The following is a 23,087-nucleotide window of genomic DNA, read 5'->3' as shown; positions in this document are numbered from 1 at the left end:
TTGGGACGTTTTTTAAATTTGAATAAAATGAAAACTAAAGGAAATTCAAATCACATGAGCCAATATTTTATTCACAATAGAACATAGATAACATAGCAAATGTTTAAACTGAGAAACTTTACACTTTTATCCACTTAATTAGCTCATTTAAATGTAATGCTTGCTACAGGTCTCAAAAAAGTTGGCACGGGGCAACAAATGGCTAAAAAAGCAAGCAGCTTTGAAAAGATTCAGCTGGGAGAACATCAAGTTAATTGATATTAAGTCTGTAACATGATTATCTATAAAAGGTATGTCTTAGAGAAGCAGAATCTCTCAGAAGTAAAGATGGGCAGAGGCTCTCCAATCTGTGAAAGACTGCGTAAAAAGATTGTGGAATACTTTAAAAACAATGTTCCTTAACGTCAAATTGCAAAGGCTTTGCAAATCTCATCATCTACAGTGCATAACATCATCAAAAGATTCAGAGAAACTGGAGAAATCTCTGTGCGTAAGGGACAAGGCCGGAGACCTTTATTGGATGCCCTCAGACGACACTGCATCACTCATCGGCATGATTGTATCAATGACATTACTAAATGGGCCCAGGAATGCTTCCAGAAACCACTGTCGATAAACACAATCCGCCGTGCCATCAGCAGATTCCAACTAAAGCTCTATCATGCAAAAAGGAAGCCATATGTGAACATGGTCCAGAAGAAAATTGACTATTTCAAAGTGTTCTATGGTCAGACGAGTCCAAATTTGACATTCTTGTTGGAAATCACGGACGCCGTGTCCTCCGGGCTAAAGAGGAGGGAGACCTTCCAGCATGTTATCAGCATTGAGTTTAAAAGCCAGCATCTCTGATGGTATGGGGGTGCATAAGTGCATACAGTATGGGCAGCTTGCATGTTTTGGAAGGCTGTGTGAATGCTGAAAGGTTTATAAAGGTTTTAGAGCAACATATGCTGCCCTCCAAACGACGTCTATTTCAGGGAAGGCCTTGTATATTTCAGCAGGACAATGCAAAACCACATAATGCAGCTATTACAACAGCATGGCTTCATCGTAGAAGAGTCCGGGTGCTGAACTGGCCTGCATGCTTTCACCTATAGAGAACATTTGTCGCATCATTAAACGAAAAATACGTCAAAGACGACCACAAACTCTTCAGCAGCTGGAAATCTATATAAGGCAAGAATGGGACCAAATTCCAACACCAAAACTCCAGCAACTCATAGCGTCAATGCCCAGACGTCTTCAAACTGTTTTGAAAAGAAAAGGAGATGCTACACCATGGTAAACATGCCCTGTCCCAACTATTTTGAGACCTGTAGCAGAAATCAAATTTGAAATTAGCTCATTTTGTGCATACAATTGTATAATTTCTCAGTTTAAACATTTGCTATGTTTTCTATGTTCTATTGTGAATAAAATATTGGCTCATGTGATTTGAAAGTCTTTTAGTTATCATTTTATTAAAGTTTAAAAAACGTCCCAACTTTTCTGGAATTCGGGTTGTATATTAAATAATATCCTGGCTCTTCCTCACTTTGTAAAGAGTGGCATCCAGCCATCAAGTATACTGTGAGTTTATATATGTTCTCTTATGCCCAATGATACGTTTGTGAGAGAAACTATTTGTATTTCAGCTGCTCTGGTTCTGGTTGGCTAACAAGAGAATCTGCACACCAAAACTTTTAAATGCGGCTGAACACGCCTGGAGGGCTGCTGTTTTTTCAGCTGAGCGTTTTGGTAGCTGTGATACTTGAGCTGTGAGCCGGTTGGTTGTTGTAATACTTGTCCCGCCCCTCCTCTACTGTGATTGGACGGCTGTGTGAGAACTGACACTGACGAGCGGAGCTTTTCACCCAAAGCTGAATCTCTTTCAACTCTCGACGCTAAGCGCCGAGCACGGAAAAACCGCTGAGCGCTGGCTTATTTGAAAAACGCAGAGCTTCCATTGGAAACAGTTGAAAACATGCGCTGGCGGCGGGCATAAATGCTTTGGTGTGCACACCCCCTGACTATTTAAAGCTCCTTTATATTTTGAACAAGCTTGTTAAAGCCAAGGCTTTTCTTTTCTTGGTGTGATTAGCTCTGTTTTACTGATTTTTTTGTCTCTTTGTCAGTTTGCCCCGTCAGATGCCCCATGCCGTGCCTCCAACCGCTGTTCCAGAGGAGTACCTGAGGGGTTTCCGTCCATATGCCACGGCCGAGGAGCTTCGCATGCCCTCATTGCCACTGGGACTGGATCCTGCCGCTGCTGCCGCGGCCGCCGCATATTACCACCCCGGATATCTGCCCCATCCCTCCTTCTCACCCTACAGGTGCACAAACACAAAAGAATAACGACAGAATTAAATGACAGACGCTGGGTCATCTGTCCCTTTCAACATTTACATACAGATAAAAATAATGCAGGTCTGTATATTACATGATTTTTAATGACACACTGAATTTCTTTGTCTCTCAGAATGGATGATCCATTCTGTCTGTCAGCACTGAGATCGCCATTTTATCCACTTTCTGGAGGGAGTGCTCTACCACCTCTACACCCGTCTGCAGTGCACATGCACCTGCCAGGGGTCCGTTATCCTGGAGACATCAGCCACCCGACGTTGTCCAGCCTGCAGTCCGAACGCCTGTCAGAGAGGTGTTTAACAGATTGCACAAACAAGTATCGTGGTAGTGTTTTGGTGTAGCTGTCCATACAAAAATAATTTTCTTAATACATACAGACAGCTCAGTGTGCACTATACTAAAGCAATAAACCCTGCAAAGCAGTGGGTTACCAGTGCATTTTATAACAGCTAAGGGGCGTTAAACCCCCTTAGCTGTTATAAAATGCACTGGTAACCCACTGCTTTGCGGGGTTTATGGCGTTTATAAAACGGTTACATCATATGCATAGCAGGGTTTCACAAAATAAAACACAAATAAGTTGTAATTATATTAGTACAAATATTACTCTTCCGCCAAACAAAGTAATTCCTCAGAATCAAGTGTGGCTGCAACAGAGCGCAGTTCACAAACAACACAGACGCAGCAAAGACACAATGAAAATATGATTAAAGACTGTGGTGTTTATTTATATATATCAACATTCATCTAAAATATACATTAACATTTATATCGTGCAACTGTTGAAGTGATGATCAAATATGCTTGGAAGCATGCTTAACTCTTTCCCCGTCAGTGTTTTTTTTATTTTGCCACCCAGTTTTAGTTTAATGCCTTACAGAAAAATTATCTTCTTTAAATAAACATAAAATATCAAATAAAAAGAACAGTCCATCCGCTTTCCAACAACAACAAAAAAACGTTTCATCCTACCTTCATTTGTTCTCTTATCAGTTATCACCTCTCAAATTTTCAGCTAAAAGCGGAGATAATTCAATTTTTGTGAAGAACTTTCACAAAAGAGGTCAGATTCAACGCTGTTGTGTCAAGTGAATGCGTCAGTGTTTAAGTTGGGTAAGATTGCCATCTAGTGGATATAGCGGAAATATCAATAAGACAAAAACAACTCAGAGAACGTTTTCTCTTTATTGACGAAATGACTCAACAATATTAATTGACATTTATCTGGATATCGCCATAATTGTGCAAAGGTAGAAAAATTAAAAAATATGATTAAAGACTGTGGTGTTTATTTTTATAAATCAGTACGCAGCAACAGTGGCGCAGTGATACTTGTGATGCGGTCTGAACCGTGGGTTTACCAGTGTATTTTATCACGGCTTAGAACGTGTTTCAACCAATCAGAATGAAGAACCAGAACGAGCCATTTTAAAATGTACATTAGGAGTGTACAGTATAGTGCACACTGAGCTGTCACATATCGATAGTCGAAGATTCGATGCATCGATATGAGAAGCCTGATTGGGCTTTAAAATGTTATGAGGAATCATTAAACAAATGTTTATGCTGCCTTACATTTTACGTTATAAAAATATATAAATGCATCATCACTTTTGTCTACGTTCATAACTTGAAAGACAGTTTTGGTCACTTTATCAGAAAGTTGTTTATGTGTGCTGCTTGTGAAACAAAATAAAAGTTACCCATTTGTACCTGGTCTGGCCCCCTTCCAAACAATGCACACACACATAGATGATTCAACTATCGGTTGACTATAGAAAGATTCGACAATTCTTATTCGAATATTGAAAAGCCTTAGTCGAGGACTCCCCTACGGTACATATACTGTAAACAAATCCAGACATACACTGTTTAAATTAGCATCTCATCTGCTTAATATGTGATTGTCCCTGAATCAATATGTCACACAAAATATTTTGTGCATAATGGTGTAAGAATGTTTTCTTCCTCACCACCGGTAGCCTGCATAATCATGACATGCACATCGCTTTTGCGGTTCATACTTCCAAATACAGCAGCCTACGTCAGACAACTAGTAAAAACAAAGCCAATCATAAAGCAATATGGGTTTCGGAGGCGGGACTCGAGAACGAGATCTGTTAACGGTTTGTGTACCACAGACTGCGTTATTTTTACAGAAGTATTTTTCCTGGCTAAATAAATGTTAATTGAAATAAGTAAAAACACAAGGCACATTTGGACATCAGTGGTTTTATATAAATACAGAATAATTGTTTGGTCAAAGATTTTGCTATGGACAGTTCCGTGTTCCCTGAATATTGGTAGGGACATTTCCCTTGCGTCCCTACCCAAATCGACGCCCTTGTGGCAGTGTATTTTACAGTACAATCTGGTAGCACCACACTACTCTTCTAAGAACATATCTATGTTATTTCCCAACAAACCAAGTATCTGTGTTTCCACAGACTCCAGATGGAGGATGAGCTGCGACAGAGAGAGAGAGAGCGCGAACGAGAGGCAGAGCGAGAGAAGGAGCGTGAACGAGAGAGGGAGAGAGAGAAAGAGCTGGAGCGAGAAAGGGAGCGGGAGAGAGAATGCGAGAGAGAACTGGAGCGCCAGAAGGAGAGGTTGGCACGAGAGAAGGCAATGGAGAGCCAGTATCTGGACATGCATGCAGTAAGGGCATCGACAGACGACAGAGTCACTGCTAACAGAGTTGGTACGTCACAACCCTCATGTGTCTTTAGTTGCACTACTTGCAGCTGATGCAGACTCTGGTTAAATACTAGCATAGTGTCAAAGCACAACAAAAAGGATCATTTTGGATTTCTTGTTAAAGTGGATTGAAAAACCCATTAGGTGACTCTCACAAGTCCCAGCCATTTTTCACATCAAGATCAACAGAAGAAAAGAAGCCATTTAATTTAGCATAAAGAATATACTGTATAGCCGCCTTTTTTAGCCAACGTTATTGTTTACAGATATGTATTTAAATGTAGACATCAGTATTTGTTGGAATGCTAACACAATGTAGTAGGCTTATGATTTCCTTTTGATCTAGGGCTTAACATGTTTTCACTTTTAGATTGATCATATCCAAGGTCCAAAACTCCAGTCATGTCATAATCTTGAACTTTCAGACATTCTGTGCTGCTAAACAATAACTATTATAAAATATTACCCCCAGATAAAACCAAAGAGTCCACCCCTAAGCCCATCCAGCCTAGTCTGCACCACTCCCTAAACTCCAGTCACCATCCTGTGCCCAGCCTCGTCTCTGCCCACGGCATGTACCTGGGAACTGGAGAGACGGGGACTTGCAGTTTGAACACAACCACCATGCTGCCACGCTCGAATGAGGAAGAGCGCTGGTTGGCACGGCAACGGAAGTTACGTCAGGAGAAAGAGGACCGGCAGTACCAGGTGTCTGAGTTTCGTCAGCAGGTTCTGGAGCAGCACCTGGACCTGGGGAGGCCGGGAGAGACTGGCGACATGCAGACGGAGGGACACAGGCAAGATGTTTTAATGCTAGACTGTTTGTTTGTGTGAAGTCAAAGTTGCGCAGTACACAAAAAACTGCTTACATTATCTTTTTAAAACGGACCGTATTCGATATCTACGTGTACACTTAACACTTGATGAAACAATTCAAGGTAGACGTACTGACCCAGAACAGCTTAAGACACAGAGAAAATTTAAACGGTTTTCATACAAGATTACACCGTTTTAATTATTTAACAAGACATAAAATTTGAAAATACGTTGATCACAGGTGGTTTACATTGCAGACATGAATGCACATATTCGATTCATATCCGATTTATTTTCACATATGAATAAGGCAGAGAATATAAGACTTTCGTGTGTCAAATCCAGTCTGTGTCACATCAGAGATAACCATTTCAGAATTTAGGCAGTGTGAATGTCTAGGCCAGTGTTTCCCAATCCTGGTCCTTGAGGACCCCCTCCCAGAATGTTTTAGATGTCTCCGTATTTAACACACCTGATTTAACTTATCAGCTTGTTAGGGAGACATGTTAACCATTTTGGAAGGAGGCTGATAAGTTGAATCAGGTGTTTTAAAAAAGGAGACTTTCTGGGAGGGGGTCCTCGAGGACCAGGATTGGGAAGCACTGGTCTAGGCAATGGGCAATAGTAATTGTTCATTTTCTTTTTAGAATATATATTACGACATCTAGTACATAATACATTTGATATGAGAACTTAGAAACAAAAGTATTACAGGTAGTAAAATGCTCTGGTTGCACAAGACCTCTAGAAATTATTTTGAAACTGTTGCATTTTACATCAATAGTGTTTTGTGCTTGTTTTTATTTTAGTGCTGATGTGTGTGTGTGCCAATGATACTTACAGAGTATTTTACACCCTCATAGACCTGTGTCAACACATCACGAGGCAAGCAGTAGAGATCGAGATAAAGACGAAAGAGAAACTCACTCTCACCTTGGAGCTCCACCCCCTCTCATCTCCCCAAAGCACCCTCACAGAGACCATGCCCCTCCACCCACTACGCTCTGGAACCCCGTATCACTTATTGAGACCTCCACCGACTCTAGACGCTCCTCACACGATCCCCCAGGCCTTGGTCATTACGATATCAGTCGTCTTCCCGTATTGCCACCCAAACATTTCAACCCCGAAAAGCTGGAAGAGGTACCTCTGAAAAGAAACGATCTGGACAAATATTCATCGATACGGCCCAGTGGCTTCTCCGAGCCTAACACTTTCTTAGCGGATCTGGAGAAATCCACCCAGAGCTTCCTAAAGCAGCACAGGGCGCCACTCAGTCTGTCTGGCGCATACGGAGAATTGAGTGTGGGCCTTAAGCCCAGAGGGTCATTTAAGGCCGCCCAGGGTCCTCCACGTCTCGCACCTGATGCCCTGTTGGTGTACGATGAGTTCCTGCAGCAACACAGACGAGCTGTCAGCAAACTGGATATGGAGGAAAGAAAACGCAGGGAAGCCCGAGAGAAAGGTAGATGTTTAACAGCTTCACCAGCCAAAAACAACACCATCAGATGCTCAGAAAAAGACAGATGTTTGGTTGGGGTGACAAGCATTGGTTTTTGGTCAGTAACTGGTGCCAATGATCATTATTTGTTGTAGGATGGCCGATAATTCATAACGTTTTACATTTTTCAGCTACACAAAATTCGAAAAATTATTAATCTTTCTCTTGTCTGAGGCAAAAACCTTCATGATTATCAGTGACATATAATTCATACAGGTACAGCTCATTTGACTGTAAATGTGGAGCTTAAATGGTTTGTAATGAGCACTCATTGCTTTGTCTAGGTTATTACTATGACCTGGATGACTCTTATGATGAGAGCGATGAAGAAGAGGTGAAAGCTCATCTAAGGAGGGTGGCAGACCAGCCGCCTCTCAAACTAGATGATTCCACAGAGGTAAACGCAACACATTCATTTAGGCTGTTTATATAAGTAAAGTGTTCACAACTAAATTCATCATAATTGCATTAAGCTTTACATACAGGTACATGAAATTCAGTAGGCTTATGTAGCATTTTCAAACTTACAAAAGTCTCTTAAAGGCATAACCTAAACCCACCTACGCTACCCAAGCAAACTGGTAGTCTTAGCAAGCCAAGTGAAGTGAAATACAAACAGTGTATTAGTAGACTAATGATTAGTTATTGTAGTACACTAAATGATAGTTTACGTAACATAAACAACAGAAAATGTTCTATTAGATACCATATTATCCAGACTATAAGTGGCTCTGGAGTAAAAGTCGCATCAGTCAAAAATGCGTTTTGAAGCGGAAAAAACGTATATAAGTCGCACTGGACTATACGTCGCGTTTATTTCGAGAAAAAAATATCACAAAATCCAAGCCCAAGAACAGACATTTAATCTGGAAAAGCAAGTTATTCAACTAAACAATAGCACACAGAACAGCAGGCTCCCGAAGTCATTCCACATCACTGAATCCATTGAATTACATAAATACAGGAGCAGCATAGAGCGGACTTGTCGCTGTAGATGGTAATGGTTTCTCGTGGTTCGTATAAATTAATTTTGACCTATAAGTCGCACCCGACTAGAAGTCGCAGGACCAGCCAAACTATGAAAAAGTGTGATTTATAGTCCGGAAATACGGTACTCAATAAAACAGTAGTTAAGTCACTCAACTTCATCTGATCTCTTTTATCAAACACTGGCTTTAGTTCAAAGCCATTGCTGAAAGAGAATTCATTTTAAAAAGTTAAGAGCCTAACTAAATAAAACAGTGTAAACACAAAACTATTATTTAAAAAATATGAACTAGAATTAAAGAAATTACCATTTTGTTGATGTGTAGAGCATTTGCTTAGGCTGTGTTGAGTATTTAAAGAGCCAGTAAGATGCAAATTTTAAGCATCCTATCACTGTTTATAAGTCCCGGACAACAGGTTTAAATGCATGCAAGGTCAAAATACATTGTAATTTTCTCAAAATATAAATTTAAAATTACCCAATTTCTCAGAAATCCCCAAACGATTTGTGTGAAGCCGTTCAACGACTCAGTCTGCCTAAACCCCACCTTTCAGTAGCCTACTCTGCTCTGATTGGTCAACTGACACAGTTTCTGCACAGACCACAGATCAGTGGCACAGACCAACAATAGTGCAACATGTACTGACCTAGTGCTAACATGATTTACTTATAATACATTATCAACATCAATACACATCATTCACCATTAATCCAAGCAATAACAACGACGATGAAAACTAACATTTTACACTCATTGAAGCATTTATGGAAACTAACCGGGTCATAGCAAAACCGCGAGTAAGCATGCGCTAGCCGTTTGCTAACGTGACTTTCTGACAGTAAATTAAGAGTTTAAACAAAGACATCAATCATCATTAATCCAAGCAATAACAATGACAATAAAAACTAACAATTTTACACTCATTTAAGCATTTATGTAAACTAACCGGGTCATAGCAAACCTGTAAGTGCAGCATAAGCCGCTTGCTATCGTGACTCTGACAGTATATAGAGTTTAAACAACGAGATCATTCATCATTAATCCAAGCAGGATAAATGACGATAGCCATTTAACACTCATTTAAGCAAGTATGTAGCTATAATCATACTTACAGGTTGTGGTTAGGAGACGCGTGTTGTTCCAAATAAAGTGGGTACTGCACCATTTTTTCTTTGCCAAACGTCTAAATCCCTCCGTTAAAAATTAATTTTAACCACTGATTCTTCACAGCCAGACACGTTTAGTATATCCCTCCTTGAAAAGTTTCCTTTGGTAGTGAAAACAACACAAACTGAAAACACAGCGTGAGCTGATGTTTACACACACTAACTAGCTGTGGGCGGGTCATAGTTTTCGTTTCTCCCGTGGGCAAGGCTGTAGGTGGAGATTAGTATCTCGTGTGGCGTGGAAGCGTTTGTGTGACGTGGATAAAGACAGACAGGAGATTCAATCCATATAACGACTTGTTTTAGCGATTCAGAGTTGACTCCCTACTTTAGAAGCCAATAACTTTATTAATTGTGCACTGTTTGGTTCAACTACTTTGAACATTGTTTACATTGATGGACAGCTACATGACACACTGCAATACAGGTCAGTTTCGATTTTGGATCTGTGTGGCTCTTTCAGTGTTGTAATGTAACTACTTAAAAATACTTCGTTACTGTACTTAAGTAGATATTTCACGTATCTGTACTTTACTCCGCTATTTAAATTTATGTCAACTTTCACTTTTACTCCACTACATTTTCTAGATAAAATGTATACTTTTGCTATATTTCCACTAAGCATATTCGTTACTCGTTACTACAAAATAAAATCAGAAGAAATGTGTGCGACCTCAAAAAAGGAGGTTTTGGCGAATCAGTGCTTCTAGATTGCATTACGCTCCGCACACTATATTTCACGCACACTCTATTTAAGCGTAGTGTTGCCAAAGGATGAGGAAGCACAACTGTAACTGCAATGAAAGCACCTACTGGAGGACCTCCCGTTTTCGTAATCGACCACCCCGATGATAAACAGGGTGAGAAAGCTAACGTTATACATCCGTGGCCGATTACCGAATAAAGTGCCTCTTATGCCTACCGAAAATCACTTACATTTTGTTATTTACAAAACTGAAAAATCACATCAAGGTATGTTAAAAAAATAGTTATTAAGTAAAGCCACAATGTCAATGTGATTAAACATTAGTTATCATAAGCCGTATTAGATAATTATCTGTCTAAACGTTAACGTTACACCGCTGATTTTCCCATGGATTTATTTAATTCACAGAGAACTCTCAACTGAAACACGCTTAACTGTTTATGGTAACATTATAGCATAACTGCCGGCCGAATATTCCCTCCGGTAGGCTAATGTTAGATCGAAAAATATTTTGTAAAAACTGCTATGTTAATCAGTGGCAGGTTAGAAAGAAAGTGTTAAGGACTGTATTCACGTCTTCAAAAGCATCATACGTTTTGTCAAACTTGAGATTTCCTTTTATGTTAATTAACTCAAAACTCAGTGGCTATAGGATAATGTTGTGCTAATGTTATACATTGTGAATAACAATAAGTCACAGTGCTTTCATTGCCACAACGAGTTGGTGTTTTTTTCTTAGTAGAGCAGCTAACTTAAAGGGATACTCCACTTTTTCAAAAATATGCTCATGTTTTGATAGAAATAAGTTATTATGTATTTTTCATTTTTACCTGAAGTTCATACAAAAGTGAAATTTCAGCTTTTTATTTGATGTCAGCTCTAAAAATATGCTGTTTGCTCTTTGAACTTGAGAGAATTGTGCCTGAAAGTTTTTATTTGATGATTGAGATTAAGAAGATAATGGGAACCCTGAATATGCTTTACTATAAGAAAGCCACAATAAAGTTTACAATCAAAGTTCTAACCGCTTGCTTTAAAAAAAAACTTTTTACTTTTACTTCAAATACTTAAGTACATTAAATATCAGAAAATTACTTTTGATACTTAAGTACAGTATATATACTTTAAGACTTTTACTTGAGTAATTTTTTAAAAGACAACTTTCACTTCTACCAAAGTCTTTTTCTAGTACAATACTTATACTTTTACTTAAGTATTGCTTTCTAGTACTTTATAAAACACTGGGCTCTTTAAGTTGAAGAAGTTTATATATTACATTTAGTCATATAGCAGATGCTTTTATACAAATGAGTAAAACAATGAAAGCGATCACATCAACAACAAAAGGACAGCAGTGCATAACTGCTTCAAATCTTGGCTCGGTTAACCTTACGCAGTACACGAAGCAGGACATATATCATATTTTGTTGCTGGTTTCATGGTAAGACAACTGGTTTCAGTTATGCATGACCTGAGATAAACCAACAGTATAAAAACCTTGTGTATGATGCATAGTATAACATAAATTATTACTCTAAATCACATGCATGTATGATTGTGGTATACTTCCATATAACGTGAGCACTTCAGGGTCCTCTTTAGACATACAGTTTTAGTAAAAGAAACATTAAGCCTTGTAGTCCAAAGCATTACAATATTTCATATCGGATATTTATGCTACCAACAGTTATATGTGAGTAGTGTATAGATAGTACTGCATTCTATAAATGACAGTAACAATGACACTTCTTAATTGGGATTGAGGTGAGAGAATTTGACTTTTCTAAACAATTTGTGGATAAATATTCATACATTGCATTTAAAAATATTGAGTACCTATTATATGCACTAATACACCGACATTTGATGCAATTTTGCTTAATGTCTGCATTTCGTGGCCTGGTTGTTTTGTCAGTGGGACCGCCCCATTCACGAAATTCAGCATTAAACACACACACTTGCACAACTACGCATCTGCCCCAGATAAACAAACTTCATCCATTGTTCCCATAATGCTGGGTTCTTTGGGAAGCTGAACAAGCTTAGATTTTCCTCACAAACAACAACACATCATTTGTGTGTGCAGGGGCTATTCCGGGTGAAGTGCCCATATAAGGACTTTCACTGTACTTCCTGTACTATTTACGCAACAGATTCAGTAGTGGAAAAAAAGGTTCCTAAACGTACTTGCGTACAAACCCAGCGAAAGTGCATTCGGCCCAGAAATAAACTGGTTCTTTGAACCTTTTCCTGTGCTTAGCATCAGGAATACAACTCTTTAACTGTGTAAATATGTCAGAATGAAAAAATATTATACCCCCCTTTAATATTTTGACTTTCTTAATCATTTTAGTATTTCTTTCTCCAGAAAAAAAGTGTCTAAAAAATTCAAGCCGGGAAAATTGGTGTGATTTGACACGAAATGACCCTATATGAACTTGACTCGGTTACATTTTCAGATAAACGCTTTGACTCATAGTTAGACCAATGACATAGAGTTAGACTATTTGCTGTCAGTTCTACTATTTGCTGATCTGCACTCGATTCTGTTGTAAATTCCTGAATACTAAATGGCTTCGTCCCTCTCCGTAGAAGGTGGAGTTTCTGCGCATGTTTGGTCTGACGACTCTGGCTCGTCGAGAGGAGCTGATGGAGGTCAAGAGGAGAAAGCGGAGGCGTATGCTAAGAGAGAGGAGTCCCTCCCCACCGGCCATCCAAAACAAACGGCCCATTTCTGCCCCGCTGAGCACCCGCTTCACCCCAGAGGACATGAACAACAGCTCCGAGCTGGAGGACAAGAAGCGCTTCCTCACCTCCTTCAGCCTCAACCACATTACACAGCAGCAGAGAAAAGGTACGTACCACACACGCAGCTGCCGTAAACATGTACTAGATGCAACAAAATGTTTTCACGTGCTAATCTGTCCCTTGCACGTGTTTTTAGATAATGAGAGGGTTGAGGAATTGTTGCTAGCCATCAAGCAGAAGAGTGTGACTCTGGACAGCATCAGACACAACCCTCAGCCCCTGTGTGGGAGCCCCACAGCGCTGTGCTCAGGTCAGTCTACACTGTGTCCACACAGATAAAGGTGGGGCAAACGCTCAGCCAGACCTGCCACTTGCTTCGTACCGGCTCACGTTACCACCAAAAAGGAGCTGAGCGCTAATGCACTACTTGTGACCAGAAACGCTTGGTGTTCAGTTAATATGGGTTTTATTGACACTTATTAACAAATGGGAATTATTGTCTGTGGGGATTCACATATATTGTCTATTAGATTAAGATGAAAATAACTTGTTTTGTTTATGAATTCATGTTTGACACCAGTATGCAAGCAGAAGATTTTTGTATGTAATAGTAGTACTCTTGCTTGATCTTTGCAGACCAGTCATCTCACTCCCCTTTCCAAGCTGATGATGAGCTACTGACGAACGAACTCTCCACCAGTCCTGTCCCCTCTGTGTCTGGGCCCCCACCCACCCTGGACCTCCGCTCCAGCCCGGACCCCCTGAGACCAAAAGAGGTTCCCCTGCCTGCCGTGTTATCTGATAAGAAAGTCATCGATACTGTGCCAGGCAAGACCTCTAGTCTACTGAATAGTGTGCGACAGCCTCTGTTTACTAAAGAGAGCTCTGCCAGTGTCAATGGAAAGACCAGACCATGGGAAAGTTTTATAGCGGAGGAGTTTGCTCAGCAGTTTCACGAGTCCGTGCTGCAGTCAACACAAAAAGCCCTGCAGAAGAGCAAAGGTACTTGTTCATTCCCTATTTCATGGCTTCCATACTCAAAACCGACTCTCACAGTGCAGACATGAATTGCTAATGAAATTCAATCTAATTCTGGAAATGTCTCTCTGTCAGGTGGTGCCTCAGTCATCTCTGAGCAGAACCACATGGTGGATTCATCCGTCCATTATAACATTCCTGAGCTACAAAGCACAGCGGGCCGCTCAAAATCACAGACCAACGGCCAGCGTGGCCCTCCGCCGCCCTGCTACCAGGAGCTCCCAGCAGAGGAGGAGTTTGAGGATGGTGAAGAAGAGGATGACACCGAAGAGGAGGAGGAGGCGGCCTTCGCTCCCAGGTGGCAGGGCATTGAAGCCATCTTTGAAGCTTATCAGGAGTACACTGAAGGTGAGCTGTCTGCTCCCTTATGGTGCTTTCTCACCTGCCTTATTTAGTTTGCTTGAATCGTACTAGAGTTCGTTATCCCACTTGGTGCGGTTCGTTTGGGCAGGTGAGAATGCAGCAATTGAACTCGGGTGCATTTTGTCTAATACAGAGAGAGTGGAGAACATCCATAAAAGCTAGTCCTAATGCTTCTTTCTTTATCAATGTGGATGTTAAAGTCACCCAGTATTAAAGCTTTATCTACATTGTCAGTTTTACACCCCTTCTGTGATTGAGTTTCACACCCCTCCTCATGCAGTTTCCTTAAAATCAAAAATGGCTTACTGTTGGGTGTAGCTAATGGGTGTCAGTGTGCAAGTTGTTTGGGTTGATGAGAATAATCTATCAGGGTTTCTGCTGTTTCATCAAGTCTAAATTAATGCTTTTTAATGCCATTTTTTTATATTGTTCATGTCATACACGAACCATGACTAACCCCAATGTACAATGATTTCTAAAACATCCATATTCTCTTAAAATAAAAATCTGCACAATTTAAATAAACTATCACTCTGAATTGAATTAGAAAAGGCTCAGAAGGCAGCATAAAATATCATTTTATTTTAATTTTACAACAACTTTAAAATGTAGTTGATTTTGTCCTTTCCACAGGTAAAGATTTGGCTATTTGTCAATCAGGAAACATTGCCTGGTTTGTTAGAAACCTTAGAAACACCTTAATTGGATGCGTATTAGTACATGTATAAATGATATGCACTATTTTTTGTGCCTAATCATACCATAGAATCCAGGTGCCAACCTTTGCCCATGCCTCTAAATTATTAATGCAATGGCCTTCCTGTCTATCACAGTACATAACCTCAGATCTCTCTCTCTCTCTCTCCCCCCAGAGCAAAGTATTGAGAGGCAGGTTCTTCACAATCAGTGTAGACGGCTGGAGACTCATCACTATAATCTCAGCTTAACAGCAGAACAGCTCTCACACTCTATGGGGGTAAGACACAAACACTGACACAAACAAACCTCTCTTTGGGCACCCAACCAAGCGCGTTTGACCTGCAATGTCTGGTTCATTTGACTAGTGTGATCGCACTGTACCGTTGCAGAGGTGGGCTTCATTGTGGTTCACTTGTGCTCAGGCGCAGTGTGATCGCAAATCGTCCCAGAGCGCTGTTTAAATGAAGAGACGTTAATTGCGCGACCACTCACCTTCATCTGCCTTCGTAAAACCCTTCCGATGCCCGCAGCAGAGTTACGTGAATGTCTGAGCGGCACATGCGACAGATCAACTAAGCAATATGATAGCATGTGAGAGGACTGTGTGTCATCGCGCACCAAACAACTTATATAAAAAACACAGACTTAACATTACAATGGGCTCCAGCGTTAAGAGAATTGCCCATCAAAACAATTGCATCCTAATGACAAAAGCGTGCCCGGATCGGTCAAAGTACAGTGTGAGTGTGTTCTTCTGGGAGAGTAGGGAGGGCAGACCATCGTGCTGGGGCACGGTTTGGTTGGGTTTAGGTATAGCCCTTTTCACACAGACGTTGTGGGAAAATGCATCCGGGATTTTTCTGGGATCGTTTGATTTTTGGTTCATTAACACTGCCAGTGATTCTTTTTGGAATCTGTGCGTGCTTTCACACAGATGCCATAAAGATCCCGTAAAGACACGTGACATGTTTATAGTCCGGCACTTGGTAGGTGTTTTTTGTCCCACAGCATCTGAAGCTTACTTATTATCCATTATTTCTCTCTCCAGAAGCCATGCACGTGCATTTTAGTTTATGATAAGATTATAAAGAAGCTCATTTCTATTCTATACGCACTATTCTTTTATTCTGCTGAATGATCTCCACTTCAACGCAGATAGTGACGAGCTCCCTGATCTCTGCTTCAGTTCGGTTTGCCGACATTTCTTGTTGTAAATGTTAATCTGCATATAAATTGCTCGTTTTAAAGAGCGTTTTAACCTCATGTTGCCATCCTCACTACGACACATCCCTTCAGCCGCCTTTCCACTGCACACTACAAACGACGGCCGATAAGCCGGAAGTCATTCATTTCCTATGAAGAGTCGCAAAGGGTCTGCGTGAAATGCCGACCATCTGCGGATGCGTAAATATCGGATCCGTTTTGAGCGTTGGATCCGTACAAAAAATGGAACTTGTGCGACTAAACCGCATGCGATATGCCGACCGGAAGTAATGTATTTCATTGTATTCCAATCATAAACTCCGACTGTCATTTCCGTATGTCGTGTGCAGTGGAAAAGTGGCTTTACAGCAATGTTTCATTCACACAAAGGGCTTTCCGTGTATCTTCCGGCAATGTTACTACGGGATGTGTTTGCATTCACACAGAAGCCTGTCTGCCAATTTTATGGGTATTTTCTGGGACCAAAGTGCTGTGAGAATTAGGTTTAAGCTATGTGTGTGCCTTTAGAGCTGATTAGTTGCACCTCTTAGACGCTGTGCTGTATTCCACACTTGATTCTAATCTCCAGTTTAAACTACACTTATCTTTTCTCCAGTCTACACTACTCTAGTCTATACTTTACCAGTCTAGTCTACTCTACACTCTTTAAATTCACTGTGTATGATTCAGTCATCCATTGTTAGCATTATTTGAGCAGCGGTTGTGTTTTTGTCTGTCAGGAGCTGATGGCTCAGAAGCAGAAGTTGGCTGCCGAGAGGGAGAAGCTACAGGCAGAGCTGGAGCACTTTAAAAAGTGCCTGACACTGCCGCAGACCCCCTGGTCCAGGACTCACTTCAAAGGCTATTCACCCAGGTGACACCTTACAGCACCACTAACCACCCACCTGGTCAGACCATCCCACACATCTTGGCCAAACCCCGCTTCCCCAACCCTGACTCTTGTCTGCTGGAAGAGTGAGGGTTAGAAACCGACATATGGCCCATGAACTTGTCACCCACTGACCTCCCGTGTCATCCCGTGGGCAGAGTAACGTGCAAATACACGAAACCTCCAAATTTATCTACCACAGGAACAGCCCCGTTGTCAAAGCCAGAGCAGAACGCCAATCACAATGCAGCTCTGCCAACCTGCCATTTCTTTCCTGTCCATGGACATCTAGGAATGCACTTAAAGATACAAATATCCTGAAGAACTCTCTGGAGGTACTTTGTGACAGGTGACTCTTTTTGATCTTGAAAGAGAAAATGCTTATTGAAATAGAGAAAGGAAAATGTTTTACTTCAAGATTTAGAATAAAGTTTTTAAAGAGGTGCTTCAGCACTGTATTGTACAGTAAATATCAAAGTTTTGTATGTTTTTAATGACTTAATTCATTGTTCTTTTAAAGAGGAAAAAGCCTGCCATGTTTTCTAATATATTAAGGCTTTTGGATGTTAAGATAAAGAGACACCCTTTTAGGACATGTGGAGTGATGACATCACTTCCTCTTCCTAAACTACAGTAGCAACGTCCCCCAACTTTACCCATGAGGCCGTTCATCTTAACATCTTAGCTAGTGGTCTCACAAAGGTCCAGATGATTACACTGCATTTTCTTTTTAAAACATAAAGCAGCATGTAGCCACTTTTGGATTTATGTCTTCGTGGATGCATTTAAATTAAATCTACAGTCTATATTACATAGAATGTATTCTCAAATATATCTCACCTGTTTACAGAGAGAGAAAACAGCCCAAGAAATCAATAGGCTACTGTACGAAAACAAGTCGTTATTTGTTTCATGAACCGATTGATTGATTGATTGGAAATGTTTTTGCCCTTGATGAGTACCGTGCCAAAGTTTAAAAGGGTGGCATGCCAAAAATATAGAAAAACTGATGAAACGATTGATCATCCTGCTGTGTGATAACACATTACACAAATGAATTCCAAAGGAAGCCTAAAAACATGCTTGTTTGCCAATTAAATATGTTTGTTGTATTCATTGGTTATCGAGGACTGATTCTATCATGACAACAATAAAAACCTTTGAATATAGGCCTTAAAAACTCTATACTGCCTGTAATATCCTTATCTGCCAAGTACAATCTAAGAATGACACACCTGTTTTGTTTTCGGTGGCCGCTGACACTTCACCTTATCCTCATCATGTGCTTGCTTCATCTCTCTCTCACACACAAACACATGACATAACATACAGCATGCCATCTTTAATTCTGCATTTACCATAACTCTTACAGCACAAGGTTAAAACCATGAAATGCATCTCGTAACGATTTTGGTTGCATTGTCATTTGTCTGGACGATTTGCCCCAAGGTGACGTGCCATCAGTTTATTTGTCTCATGCCATGCTGGTACCATGTTTACAAATCTGATGCTGGCCCTAAACAATATCAGCTGTGTGTCTGTGTGTGTACACACAGACAACCCCAAACTCAAAGGAGGACGATGCTAGATGCTGTGAAACCATGTTTTCATTTACTTTTTTTATGTACTTGTTTGAAGTCATTGTAATGTTATATATGCTTTGATGAGTGTAGTACTTAGGTATTTATGAATATATTGCTGTAATTTGACAAAAAAAATAAATATTTCCAAAATGAGTTTGGATTACTTTTTATTGTGGATTTCATCTTTGTCAAAGTAAATTGAAATATGTGTATGTTTAGCTTTAAAACATCATAATCAAATAGAAATACATCTGTATCTCATCAAAACGCAAAAGTAACAACACCTCCATTTGATGAATTATGTAAATGATTAATGTCAAATAAAGTTGATGCAGCAAGATTTAAAAAAAACTGAAAATGTTCAGCATTATACTGAATGCTCTTTGTCTCTCCCGCTGTGTGTTTGTGTAATTTATAATTACAATTATGAATGTAAAAATATTCCTACAAATGCTGTGATATTTAGTTCAAGCTTTGAAATTATTCTATTGGCTACATTTTTAAGTAGATTCCTGATTTATTTTCATGAAAACAATTCCCACTCCTTTATCACAAATTGCATGCTGAATAGGAATAATACTATGGTTGTAATTGCCTAGTTAGATATCAGTATCCATCTTATATGTTCTTTAGGGAGACGATTAACAACAGTAACATATCCATCACTTAACAGCTTCAGTACACTACACTAGATGTACAAAGCACACAGATTCTGTCGGCAGATCAAACTTTAGGCAGAAGCACCATTCAATTTATTGGTGAGCTTTTTGTCAAATTACAAACTACAAGCAAGTGACAGTTCATTATTAGAATCTATGGTCTGGTAAATACTGTTGCCATTCATAAAATACAGAATGAACTTTATTTTAAATGTTGGCCTTCCTGTGACTTTTTATTAACTTCTGAAACTTTTACGACTCAATTCCCACGACTGTTCCAAGTCTAAGGGCTTTTACAAAACACACCAGCTCAACAGCATCAGTAACTATCCACACAATGATCCAGTCAAATAGTAGTTACTTCTTAAAAAAAAAAAAAAAAAACTACAAACAATTAACAAACCACTTTAATCTTGCAAAGCAAAAAAAAAGTTCATACATCAGCTTCAGAACATGATCACATGAAGCTAAAGCTGACAGGTCAGTCCAGTGCATGAGATCACATTAATAGTCTTTAGTTCTGCTCGGCTGCATGTTTGAACGCAGTTTATACATGTAGTTCAGAGAGTCCAGCAGAAAAGAGCGTGTGGTATTGATCTCCATCAGCGTGAGATTATCCAGCTAGAGAGAGAGAGAATATATGAGACTTTTACAGTAAATCGGAATCTGATCTGTACGTTCTGCCCTATAACTTTACCAAAAATAATATTCAAATAGGTCCTGCAAGGGTAAGAACTTGTAGCGGACCAGAGCAAAAATTACTAGACCATGTTTTTACACAACAACCTGATGCAGAAAAATCTGTATGGCATGAGTTTGTTTGCTGTTCTAATCTCATAAACCTGTGCATGTTACCTGCGCATGAGCCTCCTGCTGGCTGATAAAACTGTCAGCAGAGAGTCTTAGTTTGGCCACGCGCGTGTCCCAGATGTCTTTCACCAGTGTGCGAATCTCATCAGCTTTGGGGATGTTATCTGCAGCACTGAACACAAAAACGGCATTTCAAGACTCAATACAGAGAAGATTACATGCAGCAAATTTCAATGATGACAATGCAATATAACAAAGTTCAGTTTAACAAGCCAATCAAGCTTTGTGTATCAATACAAATATATTTTGGCCACTAAAGTGTAGCGTTGATATGAAGGTTCAATAAGATGCAGACAAGAACGGTTTTATTGTCATTGTAAAGTGATGTCCACCTGCTGCTTATTAAATTAAACACCTCACATGCATTGCTGCTATTGTCACTCTTCACATACAGTAATCAATTTCTGCTTAAAAACTTCATAAGGTTTGCTAAGAACAAAACCCCTTTCAGTTTCTCAAAAACGTTTTATATGTGTATTTCATAAACACATTCTTCTCAAATGTGAATAACAAAAGGTTTCAGTAAACAGTCAGACATCACATCTGTTTAAAGACGTAATGCCTAAGTGGGTAGCACTGCTGCCGAATCATTTATTCAAGTTTCAGTCTGGAGTCCTTGTGGTTTCATCATGGCTTGTGCCGAAAGTGGTGGGGTGAAGTTAAAGGCAGGGTCCCATGATCTCTGAAAGCCAATGTTGACATTTGTAATCACCTAAACAAACACACCCCTACCCCAATAGAATCTGAACCTTCTGTTTATAGACCCACCCCACACATACACAACCCAGGCAACGTTGTTGGTTAGTAGACACGCCCCTTACTGCTGATTGGCTACAAGTATGTTTTGGTAGTATCTTTTTTTATTTCTTTTCCTAAGAATTTTTGATTTACACTTTTGTGTCTTGTGTAAGGCCTAGTCCACACGGACACGGGTATTATTATAACCGTGAGTTTTTTCACGCGGTTCGGCCGTTCGTCCACACGAAACCACAGTATCAGTGCACTGAAACCGAGCATATTTGAAAACCCCGGCCAGGGTGAGCTTTTTAAGAAACCCCGGTTTCAGTGGTGTCGTGTAGAGAGTAAAACCGGGGGTTTTGCCTTGCGACGTCAGAGTGTGCGCCGCTACCCGCTGTGTTTGACGTCAAGATTGTGCGCCGCTGACTGCTTAGTTGATGATTCTGTGCAATGGCGGACGTATCTTGCTAATAATAACTGTGCTAACAGGGCTTCTAACATGTATACAGATAGATGCTCAGTTATCTCACTATACTGCGGAACACGATTTGGGTTATATCCCCGCCTGCTGGTGTGGCATGCTCTTGACAGCGCTTGATAGCGTGCTTTTGCTTTATCGTGTGGATGGATATTTAATTTAAACCGAGCATGTGTGGACGGGATTTTTTTCAGGGAAAACTCCGGTTATAAATATACCCGTGTCCGTGTGGACTAGGACTAAGATGGGATTGGTCTGACTGAATCATATTTAGGCGTATACTCACTGGTTGAGTAATAGTTTGGTAAGCTCCATGTAATATGGACTCGGTATGGGAGTGAAAGTGTCCAGTTTACGCTCCTGTTCACGGATCTCCTCCAGTTTGTCTATAAATGAAAGAGTATTTATGATTAATGCAGGTTTCATGAACGATGATGTACCAGCAGAGACAACTGGTGAAACTAACTCACTGGTTTCCATCCATTCTGGAGGTACGATCCTGCATTTGTGTCTCTGTTTAAGATTAAGGGCCAGCCACACAGGGACCTCCACTGGCAAACCCGGGTTAAACGGGCCCAGATCCCCCTACAGTTGAGTCAATACACGTCACAGGTCACGCATCTGACGCACAACTCAGGAACAGCAATCACATCATTATAGCACACGAGTGTCCAGTTAGATGCACAGTATTACATTTAGCATGTCTGTGTAGGAACGCATGTACCATGGTATAATGAGTAAGTTATTTCAGAATATTGCCATCGCGTAACGTTAAATGCATCAATATTGCCGTACTTGCATAAGAATATATTCACAAACCCATTACCACAATGTTACTATACCTGATAAATGTGTACAAAACACCTTAATACCATGATTAGACAACGATAAAGACGGGTTTTAATGTGTTTGGTAACATATCATAAACCTAAAAATAGTCAGCGGATGAAAAAAAACTATCGATACAGAAATAATATATATCACAACATTACAGTAGCTTGCGTACCCCGATTAAATAGATTTTGTCGAGACTAAAGTTGGGAATAATTTTCACCAGCTCCTTCTCGGCGAGAAACTCAACTTCTGCTGCGTCCATTTCCCGCTTCTACCAATGACGTCTTCTTCTTCTTTGGTGTTTATTGGCGGTTGGCAAACCAACTAGTAAGTGCATTACCGCCACTAACTGGACTGGAGTGTGAAACAGGAAAAAACGTAAATCTAAATTATTTTGCTTAGCTTTGTTTCTTTTATAAATGTAATGATGTAGTCATATATTTTCTTTTCCCCTAGAATACCTGCTATTAGTGATGGTCGCTTTCGAAGCACTGCTTCTGAGGCTTCGAAACTTTCACGAATCTTTTGTTTCGAATCAATTGGTTCAGAGCTTGTTTCAAACTGACCCAGTCACGGGATTTTAGCTTCTATACTCTTTGATTTTAGCAAACGAGGCTTCATTACGTCATAACTGTTTCGAAACTTTTCGAAAATCCGATGATTAACCACTAGGGGGAATTGATCGCAAATGACCAGGGTAGGTGAACTCGGGTCAGTTTTATTATGCAAGTTCATAAAACATTCATCCTTCTGACTAATAACAC

General features: G+C 40.1%; 3 protein-coding genes across 5 annotated transcripts in view; 1 reads left to right on the top strand and 2 right to left on the bottom strand.

Moving 5' to 3' along the window:
• Positions 1-18,897, top strand: part of gse1b (Gse1 coiled-coil protein b) — a 202,940-nt gene extending 184,043 nt beyond the window's left edge. For both annotated transcript variants that reach the window (XM_055173416.2, XM_055173417.2), the window contains 12 exons: positions 2,115-2,312; positions 2,459-2,638; positions 4,794-5,047; positions 5,516-5,840; positions 6,723-7,324; positions 7,645-7,757; positions 12,814-13,075; positions 13,166-13,279; positions 13,606-13,971; positions 14,083-14,355; positions 15,243-15,346; positions 17,013-18,897. In XM_055173416.2, the coding sequence (XP_055029391.2) occupies positions 2,115-2,312; positions 2,459-2,638; positions 4,794-5,047; positions 5,516-5,840; positions 6,723-7,324; positions 7,645-7,757; positions 12,814-13,075; positions 13,166-13,279; positions 13,606-13,971; positions 14,083-14,355; positions 15,243-15,346; positions 17,013-17,150 (2,929 nt within the window). In that variant the 3' untranslated portion in view covers positions 17,151-18,897. The remainder of the gene's footprint in view (positions 1-2,114; positions 2,313-2,458; positions 2,639-4,793; positions 5,048-5,515; positions 5,841-6,722; positions 7,325-7,644; positions 7,758-12,813; positions 13,076-13,165; positions 13,280-13,605; positions 13,972-14,082; positions 14,356-15,242; positions 15,347-17,012) is intronic.
• dusp22a (dual specificity phosphatase 22a) overlaps positions 1-23,087 on the bottom strand; it is a 390,938-nt gene that overhangs the window by 243,119 nt on the left and 124,732 nt on the right. The window lies entirely within an intron of this gene.
• On the bottom strand, positions 19,463-22,654 carry gins2 (GINS complex subunit 2). 2 transcript variants are annotated; one of them, XM_055173418.2, is made up of 5 exons: positions 22,496-22,654; positions 21,960-22,074; positions 21,776-21,875; positions 20,259-20,385; positions 19,463-20,024 (listed from the first exon to the last, which is right to left on the bottom strand). In XM_055173418.2, the coding sequence occupies exons 1-5, from the start codon at positions 22,583-22,585 to the stop codon at positions 19,908-19,910; spliced, it is 549 nt and encodes a 182-aa protein (XP_055029393.1). In that variant the 5' UTR covers positions 22,586-22,654; the 3' UTR covers positions 19,463-19,907. The 2 variants fall into 2 exon arrangements, with proteins under 2 accessions (XP_055029393.1, XP_055029394.1); XM_055173419.2 differs by having other exon boundaries at positions 22,332-22,583.

The sequence above is a fragment of the Misgurnus anguillicaudatus genome, chromosome 15 (genome assembly GCF_027580225.2).
Source record: "Misgurnus anguillicaudatus chromosome 15, ASM2758022v2, whole genome shotgun sequence".
Taxonomy (NCBI): Eukaryota; Metazoa; Chordata; class Actinopteri; order Cypriniformes; family Cobitidae; genus Misgurnus; species Misgurnus anguillicaudatus.
The sequence above is the reverse complement of the archived record's forward strand: the minus strand, read 5'-3'. Positions and strand labels throughout refer to the sequence as shown.